We start from the raw sequence: 10,454 nt of genomic DNA, 5'->3' as shown, positions 1-10,454 counted from the left end.
TGGTGGTTGCCAACTCCGCTGAAAGGCGAGTGTGATGTGGGTTCTGATGGCTTTTGACGCCGCCCCTCTGACCTGCTCCGATGGAGCCTCTCAGAGGTGACTGCCTGCCTGACGTCCTCTGTTGCCATAGAGGAAAGGGTCTCTCTTAAGTCGTGGCCTGTAGCTCCAGTGCGTCTCCGGCAGCCCCTCTGTGCCTCTTCCTGGTCAGTGACCCCTTCTTGGGCTCCATGTAGCAGACGGCCCCTTGCTATTGTAAGTCTCTAGCGTTAAAACTACAATTTTCCGGAGATGGACTACAAAAAGCGCTCTTTTGAGCCATGTGTTCTTGTCGTACTGATTTCAATTTGGTTGTCGCCAACAGTGAGAATCAGAACAGAGAGACTTGGCCAACGGGAATATTCTACGCCACTTGAATACCAATTCACATGTGAAAAAAAGGAGACTAAACTTAGGGTTAGGGTTAGTGTTAGGGTTAAAATGCTAAAATTAACTGCCCCCAGTCGTCTAAGTTGGCATTTTATTTTCTTCTCTTCTTCTGCCTTACCGCATCTCTCAAGCTTATTCGCATAGAGTCAGTGGCCTGTTGCTTTAAATATTGCCGCCGTAAAGGTTTATGGGTTACAATATCTCCTTTCCTTTTGAAAAGGTTGGTCAGGAGTAAACTATGCTAAAGGTGGGTTAAAGGTTGCATCAAGGTGCTTTCCTAAGCATTTGTAGAATTCAAACAACCTTTCCTCCAAATATTTCCGGGTCATCTTGTTAGGAAAGGACATTTCCTGAGCAAAAACAGAATCCGTAGATGCCCCAAGAGTCTAATCCACCTGACTTGGGCCCGGTGAGGCTGCATAAACTATCCCTCAACCACACACTCTCCACAAGGGCTAGTTTAAGTTCCTTCTTGGGCCTGATGGCTGTCTACACCAGCTTTGTATTGCACTAGAACAGGGAGTCTTTAGCAGTATGCAACACAAAATACTGTCAGCTCTACATAGAGCTTAAACAACCCCTCCCAAAACACTTCTCTCCCCTCTTTCTTTCTTTACACAAAGGGAATAAATCATTTGGTTTTCAGGTATCCATATATTGTGTTAATGTATTTCATGTTAATTTAACTTATTTGAGTTTCATAATAACAAAACGTTACTTTTCGAAATAAAATTCATTGGAGTTAATAAAGCCGTATACCCGCCTGGTAGAGCTTATTAAATGGATGTTACATGGTCGGAACTTAAACCCGCGCCTTTATACCTTGCAGCGTGGATATACGATTACGATACGATTGGCCAAAATGTTTGTTGATGCAAGGCGTAAACAGGGTCTATATAACTTTAAAACTGCAGCTATTTTACTCAAAGAAAATAGCTAAACTAGTACATTTCTCAAGGATATAACGGCCATCCATTATTAAATCCATTCAGGGAATTATTCTGGTCAACTTCTGCCTACTTGAGCTACAACTCAACTGATGGTTGTTAATTGGGAAACGTACATAGTGCAGGTTTAAGATGATGATAGAGTAGTACAGGGACGCGGGGGACGCGGGAAGTGGGGGTGCTTAGGGTGCTGCAGCACCCCCCCCCCTGGCGGCCTCTGGCTGTAACTGCAAGTGAGAAGGTTTTCTGAACAAATCAATACTTTTTTTCTTTTTTATATAATTTTATCATACAACATGATTTTTCATTAAATTCACAGAACATCAATCAAAGAACAACAGTCAGAAGAACAGTCGCAGGAAAACAGTCAGAACAAAAGTCACAGAACAACAGTCAGAAGAACAACAGTCACAGAACAACTGTCACAGAACAACAGTCATATAACAACAGTTACAGAATAAAAGTCAGAACAGCAACAGGCCGAACAACAACATTCAGATCAACAGTAATAACAGCAACAGGTAGAACAAAAACATTCACAGTCAGAAAAACTGGAAGAATAACAGAACAGCAGTCAGGACAACAGCCAGCCTTTCAAACCAAGACTTCTGTATCGAGGCTCACGTAAAAGCAGGCCCTATCTGAGCATGAGGAAGTGTACTGACTGTTGAGGAACAATCGGACCGGGTTGGAATCTGTTCCGCCTATTTCATTGGAGGCATAACAGTGGTAGATCCCGGGATGGTCTGGACGGACCGTCAGGTTTTGACCGCTCTGGACAGGCTCCACATTTGATACGTTGTTCAACTTCTTGTACCACTTGTACGAATCGACAGGTGGATAGCTGGTACTAAGACAGCTCAGTTGAATCGGAGCGCCAGCATCGTACACCTGCCCACTCAATACTGTTATCGTTGCACTTTTGGGAGCATCTAGGGAGGGATCAATCGCAGAAAAAAAAAAAGGGACAGAAAAACGTTTAGTGTTTCATGGAGCAAAACACTACCTCAAATATGAGGACCAATAGTTTATAGTTTTAGTAAGGAGGTCAAATCAGGGCAAATTTGTTTTAAAAAAACTTTTTTAGTGGTAGAAATACGCGGAAGGAGTTGAAGAGCTACCCCATGCTTTCTGATAGCATTACGCTTATTGTGTCAAAACTGTAAAAAAACACATAAATGACTTACTCTGCAATACACCCAAGTCCAACCCCCAAATAAACCCTGGACATACCCCCAAATACACCCATGACAAACTCTGAAAATACATCCAGGACTAAACCCAAATACACTCACGACTAACCCCCAAATACACCCATGACTAACCAACAAATACACCCAGGATTATCCCCCAAAACATCCAGGACTAGCCCACAATAGACCCAGGATTAAGCCCCAAATTCACCCAGGACTAACCCCCAAATGCACCCAGGACTAATCCCCAAACTGACTCGCACTGGGATCGGACCTAAATAGCATTTTACCTAGCATATTTTTTATGTTTTGCCGAAACGAGAATCTGATCACAAATCTTAATTGTTCACATCACATGTATTTCGATCAAATGTCACGAGAGAGGCGAGAGAGATTATATCAGCTATTAATATCGAGGCCGGTGATGGTGCAACCACATTTCACTGTCACCCCAACTTCTCGGGACACTCTGCTTCCCACTAGGTTCTGGGCCCTGCAGCGGTACCGCCCATGGTCGGCCGAAGTGACCGGCGATAGATTCAGTTTCTGGTCGGATCCTACGACCTCCTCCTGGCCGGCGCTGGTCCTGGTCCTGGTCCAGCTGTAGTTGCTGACAGTAGGGAAGGACTTGGCCTCACAGAACAGCTCCAGGGTATTCCCCTCAGTCAGTTCCAAACTCTTCGCTTTAACACTCACATTCTGAGGAGCATCTAGAGAACGGTAGAAGGATCAAAGACAGCTGTTTATCCATATATATATACGACTAACATACATGTTAATACATAGCGAACACAACTCACAGTTGACCGTTAAGTCCGTCTCCGATTGGTTGGATCCTTGGGTGTTCTGAGCTCTGCAGGTGTAGCGACCGGCCGAGGCAGACGTCACATTGAGCCTCTTGGTCAGTGAGGCTGCGTTGGAGACACGGTGGAGGAGGTGATGCATGCTGGGATCTTTGGCGGAGCTCCATGACAGGTTCAGGCTGGAGGGGAGGGGCCAGCTCTCCACATTGCAGTGGATAGTGATTTCCTCCCCCTCAGTGGCCAACTTTACCATAGACAGAACCGGCAGGGCGGGAGCAACTGTAGGCAGGAAGTAGAAAGTATACAGGAGGTAGAAGGTAGACCGGATTCAGAAGTAGAAAGGACACAAATTCAACTGTATTATGGTTGTGCAGAGTACAAGTACAGAGACAACAAAATGTGTATGGGGATTGTGATGCCGCGGCTATGTGAGCGTCCTCACAAGTCCTTATTAGGGCCGCACCAATACATTTCTCTCACATTGCAGTCAATTAATCAGTTGCGGTAAAACTCTGTGTTGTGGAGGTCAAAGATTAATCAGGTTTCTGCATAATGTCTTGATTTAAGAATTATGTGATTGTGTAGCGTGTTTGCTTAATGAGGCGTAAAAATACAACTGCTCACCGCCGTCGTCAGCTGTGCTTTCCATGCTGCTTCTAGGAAGTGCGCGCCCCCCCGGGGACAGCTATATGGTGCGCGGGCGTGCGCGAAAGCTTCGCTAATTCAATTATCTTTCTCGTAACATGTACTTTGTATGTAGCGGCATGTGTCCATACAGGAATAATAACCATAAGGCCTGATGGAGTGAATTTATTAGAAGTATCTTTCTAACCAGTTGAATCCATATTTCTTGGATGACAGGTGTGGTATGTAGGCCTACCAATTTCGGGGGTTTGTCTAGCAGTTAGTGGCATAGGGGAGGAGCTAGAAAGCGGACGCTATACTGTGCAGTCTGATAACCTCAGTTGTGTGAGAATAAATGGAATCAAAGTAATCTTTTGCCTGCCTGCTGCCTTTTTGTGCCGATCCTAAGACCCTCGACATTCTACCCTTTGACGGGGATCTAAATATAATTTTGATATGGATTGTCATATAGTGCAATACAGCAGCAAAGTTAAAGTGACCTAGTGAGGTGTGAGCAGCAGGAGATGGGTACAACGGATAAGAGCAGCATTGATGGACAGCACGATAAGTACGAACAGTATGATAATAAATAGTAAACCTACGCACGCACCTCCACCCATATACCTAGGGGGGTGGCATACTGGGGGGCATACTTACAGAGTACCTCGACGCAGTAGCTACTGCTGTCATTCCCTCTTCCAAGGAGGTTGGAGGCGCTGCAATGGTAGCAGCCGTGGTGAGCCCTCGTCACACGCTCGATCTCCAGCCGGTCGTTGGAGGTCCCGTTGAGCCACCCTGGAGAGTGGGTGGTCCCGTTCTTCCAGTCCTTGTGGAGGAACCAGGTGTAGACAGTCGGGGCAGGAAACGCCTCAGCTGAACAGGTCAGTGTTAGAGACTCTCCCAGAGTCACATTTTTCCCTGTCCCAGATAGAACGGGCTTCCTAGGAGTGTCTGATGTAGGAACATCAAATATTTAATATTACACTCATCACAAGTATAATCAAATAATACAAAACGCCCCAGTTCTGGCAAACTCTGGCAAAGAGCTGATTGGCTGGGTGAATGGATGAAGCATGTCACTGTAATCTAGGGGATGGGTGAATGGATGAATTGTAATCTACAGTTAAGAGTCATGTAACGAGTTAGTTAACAGCTAGAGTCATATATCGATGAGCGAGTTATGTTTGAGGACTTACACTGTACCGTCAGGGTGACGTTCTGGCGGACACACTCGTCGATGAGGCCCGGTACGCCACACGACAGTACTGTTTGGTGGTCCGTCGAGACGACCGTGAGCGTGGCCACTGTGCTTGTACCGCTATCTCTATTCAAATGGGCGTGCGTCGGGAGCCCTGTGATGATTGGTCGCTTGCCACACGAACTCGATGTAGTTGAACAGGTGAAGACGGCCTCGTCAGATTCATTCAAATATATTTTACTTGTCTGAAAACTGACTTTGCATGGATTTTCTGCAAACAACAGGGGGAAAGACTTAGGTTTTGTATGATACATAGAAACTAATCGAAACTAATTCAATATAGTCTGATTTAGCTATAGTAAACTATATATATCTATAGACACAATCATACATAATTGCACTCAAACACAAAAATACAAACATTAACATACACACACATATATATATATATATATATATATATATATCATATATAAACACACATATATATATATATATACATGGGTTATGTTGTTTGAAATAACAGCAACTGAAAAACACACATTTAGAAATATAATGGGATTAGGGTTAGTACTTAGCAATTGATTTATATATATATATATCACTTCCACTTACCATTAACTTGAAGCTTCGCCACAGGCTCTGTGTGAAAAAGTTTTACACCTACATATCTAAAAGAATAGTTACCGCTGTCACTCATGCGGAGACAGCAGATCTTAAGGACCCACTCTTTGTTGCCGTAGGGGAATTTGGGTGACCCGACCGTCACTCGGCCCTCAAAGTCCTGATGGACCTTGTTGGTGCTGCTGTTATACACAACTGTGCCTTGTAATTTTCTCAATGTCGTATTGAATTTTGCATTTTTAAACCAGAACCAGATAGGAGATTTATCCCTGATATAGCCAGAACCGGTACATTTGATCTGAACACACTCGCCCTCTTTGGCAGTCACATTAGTTTCCATCAATTTAAAGCTAAATCCTTGGCACAAGGAATCTGTAGGGAAGAAAAATGCAGATATAGAACATGTTACATGTTACATTACATGTACAAGTAACATGTACATGTATTTAACATGTATTATTATTGTTCTTATACTGTATAAGTATTTACGACATGCATGTACTAATAAAGCTCTTATACTGTACCTCTATGTACTATCTGCTAACATAGCTCTTATACTCTACTATTTACTAACACAGCTCTCATACTGTACCAGTATGTTCTATGTTCTAATATAACTCTTGTCCTGTAGTAGTCTTTATGTATTTATGTAGCTCTAACATTTAGAACATGAACATATTTGTATACACCTAGCTGTGCTTGAATTAAAAAGCCCATTTCAAAATGTATATAGATATAATTAGATCCATAACACAGGTAGGACAACAGTACTAGCATTTAAAGTACTAGCACTTATTTATTTTCCTACCTCTTACAAGCAGCATAAGTCCCACCACCACTATGGGAGTCCACCAGATCATGGTTCTGAAACAAGAAGATTCTGATCGTTTCATTGACTCTAATGTATGTATACATATACACTACCGTTCAGAAGTTTGAGGTCACCCAGACAATTTCATATTTTCCATGAAAACTCACACTTTTGTTCAACAGTTTTCAGCTGCGCTAACAGAATTGCAAAAAGGGTTTTCTAATCATCCATAAGCCTTTTAACACGATTAGCTAAACAATGTACCATTAGAACACAGGTGTTATGGTTGCTGGAAATGGGCCTCTGTGCATCTATGTAGACATTCCATAAAAAATCTGCAGTTTCCAGCTAGAATAGTAATTTACCACATTAACAATGTCTAGTCTGTATTTCTGAGCAATTGAATGTTATCTTTATTGAAAAAAACGTTTGTTTCCTGTTATTCTAAACTTTGGTGTGCAGATGCAAAAAAAAAGTGAACAAAGTTCTGCTTCACAGGTCAAGCCTAACTGACACCACACCCATAGCATATTTACAACACTGATAACATACGTATATGTATATATCCACGCATCCTTCAGTCACAAGAAGAACCTAACAAAAATGCAAACATAATAAAAAAACACAAGACTTTTCAATTATTTAACAAAATCATAATTTTATAATTTTCTTAAAATAATTATAATTGTACCGTACATGTATAGTGCTATATTTTTTAGGCTGATCTACAGCGAATATACATTGAAGGCCTACATTTGACATCAATCATTCAGATTAATACACGTGAAAATCTTTGAGTTAGAGTGCAGCTCTACAGTTGAATAGTTCTTACCTTTGGGTGTCTCTCTCTCTATCTCTGGTCCAGACTGAAAGAGGAAGCAGCGTTTCTCTGGCTTATCAACAGAGAGGAGCACTTTACTGTCTCTACCAAATACATAGACACAGCAGCAGCACTGGTCTGAGTGTGAAATATATACCTTTAATAGATTAATACTGTTGATTTTGGGCCAAATATAAAATATATATGTTATTGATATGGGGCGGTAAACTAAATTACTAACCATTCAGACTGAAGCAGAAAGTCATAGGGATTATATTAAGACAGACCTGTATGTTATTTATATGATCCATGTTTTGGTTATATTAGCCAATGATATTCATCTGGTAAAATGTGTGTCTAAGTCAAGATACAGCTATGTTTATTCAAAGGGTCTTTCTTTTTGAATTGAGTCTAATGGATTAACTGTAAGAAAGATATCCAAGGCTTGAGTAACGTTGGACAGTTGGACTAAAGATTATTAAGGATTATACTTTTAATTCACAATGTGGGCAATGTAGACTATAGTTTGTTTCGATTTGGAACTATTCACAAAAAACGTTTTGCTTAAACGGTTGTTAAACGAACAGTTCCAATTAAAACGCAGAATTACTTTTTTCACAAAGTGTTGGTCAACATCAACGCGCTACCTTATACACAAATGTGTAAAGTTGTTAAACGGGGGAAATGGATGTTAGATACAAAAACTCAACTACTTCCGTATAAGGATACATTTCGAGGATGTTGTTTTTTTTCTGGTGGTTGCCAACTCCGCTGAAAGGCGAGTGTGATGTGGGTTCTGATGGCTTTTGACGCCGCCCCTCTGACCTGCTCCGATGGAGCCTCTCAGAGGTGGCTGCCTGCCTGACGTCCTCTGTTGCCATAGAGGAAAGGGTCTCTCTTAAGTCGTGGCCTGTAGCTCCAGTGTGTCTCCGGCAGCCCCTCTGTGCCTCTTCCTGGTCAGTGACCCCTTCTTGGGCTCCATGTAGCAGACGGCCCCTTGCTATTGTAAGTCTCTAGCGTTAAAACTAAAATTTTCCCGAGATGGACTACAAAAAGCGCTCTTTTGAGCCATGTGTTCTTGTCGTACTGATTTCAATTTGGTTGTCGCCAACAGTGAGAATCAGAACAGAGAGACTTGGCCAACGGGAATATTCTACGCCACTTGAATACCAATTCACATGTGAAAAAAAGGAGACTAAACTTAGTGTTAGGGTTAAAATGCTAAAATTAACTGCCCCCAGTCGTCTAAGTTGGCATTTTATTTTCTTCTCTTCTTCTGCCTTACCGCATCTCTCAAGCTTATTCGCATAGAGTCAGTGGCCTGTTGCTTTAAATATTGCCGCCGTAAAGGTTTATGGGTTACAATATCTCCTTTCCTTTTGAAAAGGTTGGTCAGGAGTAAACTATGCTAAAGGTGGGTTAAAGGTTGCATCAAGGTGCTTTCCTAAGCATTTGTAGAATTCAAACAACCTTTCCTCCAAATATTTCCGGGTCATCTTGTTAGGAAAGGACATTTCCTGAGCAAAAACAGAATCCGTAGATGCCCCAAGAGTCTAATCCACCTGTCTTGGGCCCGGTGAGGCTGCATAAACTATCCCTCAACCACACACTCTCCACAAGGGCTAGTTTAAGTTCCTTCTTGGGCCTGATGGCTGTCTACACCAGCTTTGTATTGCACTAGAACAGGGAGTCTTTAGCAGTATGCAACACAAAATACTGTCAGCTCTACATAGAGCTTAAGCGACCCCTCCCAAAACTCTTCTCTCCCCTCTTTCTTTCTTTATACAAAGGGAATAAATCATTTGGTTTTCAGGTATCCATATATTGTGTTAATGTATTTCATGTTAATTTTACTTATTTGAGTTTCATAATAACAAAACGTTACTTTTCGAAATAAAATTCATTGTAGTTAATAAAGCCGTATACCCGCCTGGTAGAGCTTATTAAATGGATGTTACATGGTCGGAACTTAAACCCGCGCCTTTATACCTTGTATGCGCTGATATACGATTACGATACGATTGGCCAAAATGTTTGTTGATGCAAGGCGTAAACAGGGTCTATATAACTTTAAAACTGCAGCTATTTTACTCAAAGAAAATAGCCAAACTAGTACATTTCTCAAGGATATAACGGCCATCCATTATTAAATCCATTCAGGGAATTATTCTGGTCAACTTCTGCCTACTTGAGCTACAACTCAACTGATGGTTGTTAATTGGGAAACGTACATAGTGCAGGTTTAAGATGATCATAGAGTAGTACAGGGACGCGGGAAGTGGGGGTGCTTAGGGTGCTGCAGCACCCCCCCCCCTGGCGGCCTCTGGCTGTAACTGCAAGTGAGAAGGTTTTCTGAACAAATCAATACTTTTTTTTTTTTTATATATATAATTTTATCATACAACATGATTTTTCATTAAATTCACAGAACATCAATCAAAGAACAACAGTCAGAAGAACAGTCGCAGGAAAACAGTCAGAACAAAAGTCACAGAACAACAGTCAGAAGAACAACAGTCACAGAACAACTGTCACAGAACAACAGTCATATAACAACAGTTACAGAATAAAAGTCAGAACAGCAACAGGCCGAACAACAACATTCAGATCAACAGTAATAACAGCAACAGGTAGAACAAAAACATTCACAGTCAGAAAAACTGGAAGAATAACAGAACAGCAGTCAGGACAACAGCCAGCCTTTCAAACAAAGGCTTCTGTATCGAGGCTCACGTAAAACCAGCCCCTATCTGAGCATGAGGAAGTGTACTGACTGTTGAGGAACAATCGGATCGGGTTGGAATCTGTTCCGCCTATTTCATTCGAGGCATAACAGTGGTAGATCCCGGGATGGTCTGGACGGACCGTCAGGTTTTGACCGCTCTGGACAGGCTCCACATTTGATACGTTGTTCAACTTCTTGTACCACTTGTACGAATCGACAGGTGGATAGCTGGTACTAAGACAGCTCAGTTGAATCGGAGCGCCAGCATCGTACACCTGCCCAC

General features: G+C 42.1%; 1 protein-coding gene across 4 annotated transcripts; it reads right to left on the bottom strand.

Annotated features, from left to right (window-relative positions):
* Nucleotides 1-1,692: 1,692 nt before the first annotated feature.
* On the bottom strand, nt 1,693-7,504 carry LOC130391797 (B-cell receptor CD22-like). Of its 4 annotated transcripts, none has more exons than XM_056602072.1 (8): nt 7,459-7,504; nt 6,624-6,679; nt 5,807-6,187; nt 5,190-5,462; nt 4,651-4,944; nt 3,367-3,648; nt 3,004-3,276; nt 1,693-2,305 (listed from the first exon to the last, which is right to left on the bottom strand). In XM_056602072.1, the coding sequence occupies exons 2-8, from the start codon at nt 6,673-6,675 to the stop codon at nt 1,968-1,970; spliced, it is 1,893 nt and encodes a 630-aa protein (XP_056458047.1). In that variant the 5' UTR covers nt 6,676-6,679; nt 7,459-7,504; the 3' UTR covers nt 1,693-1,967. The 4 variants fall into 4 exon arrangements, with proteins under 4 accessions (XP_056458047.1, XP_056458048.1, XP_056458049.1 ...); XM_056602073.1 differs by lacking the exon at nt 7,459-7,504 and adding an exon at nt 6,794-7,442; XM_056602074.1 differs by lacking the exon at nt 7,459-7,504 and adding an exon at nt 6,891-7,442.
* Nucleotides 7,505-10,454: the final 2,950 nt, after the last annotated feature.

This window comes from Gadus chalcogrammus, chromosome 11 (assembly GCF_026213295.1).
Source record: "Gadus chalcogrammus isolate NIFS_2021 chromosome 11, NIFS_Gcha_1.0, whole genome shotgun sequence".
Classification (NCBI taxonomy): Eukaryota; Metazoa; Chordata; class Actinopteri; order Gadiformes; family Gadidae; genus Gadus; species Gadus chalcogrammus.
The sequence above is the reverse complement of the archived record's forward strand: the minus strand, read 5'-3'. Positions and strand labels throughout refer to the sequence as shown.

Coding starts and splice junctions, on each gene's coding strand:
- LOC130391797 (XM_056602071.1), bottom strand. CDS start 6,708: ATGAAACGATCAGAATCTTCTTGTTTCAGAACCATGATCTGGTGGACT. Junction 6,188..6,623: donor ACTTATGCTGCTTGTAAGAG/GTAGGAAAATAA, acceptor TCTTCCCTACAG/ATTCCTTGTGCCAAGGATTT. Junction 2,306..3,003: donor AGTTGGGGTGACAGTGAAAT/GTGGTTGCACCA, acceptor ATCCCTCCCTAG/ATGCTCCCAAAAGTGCAACG.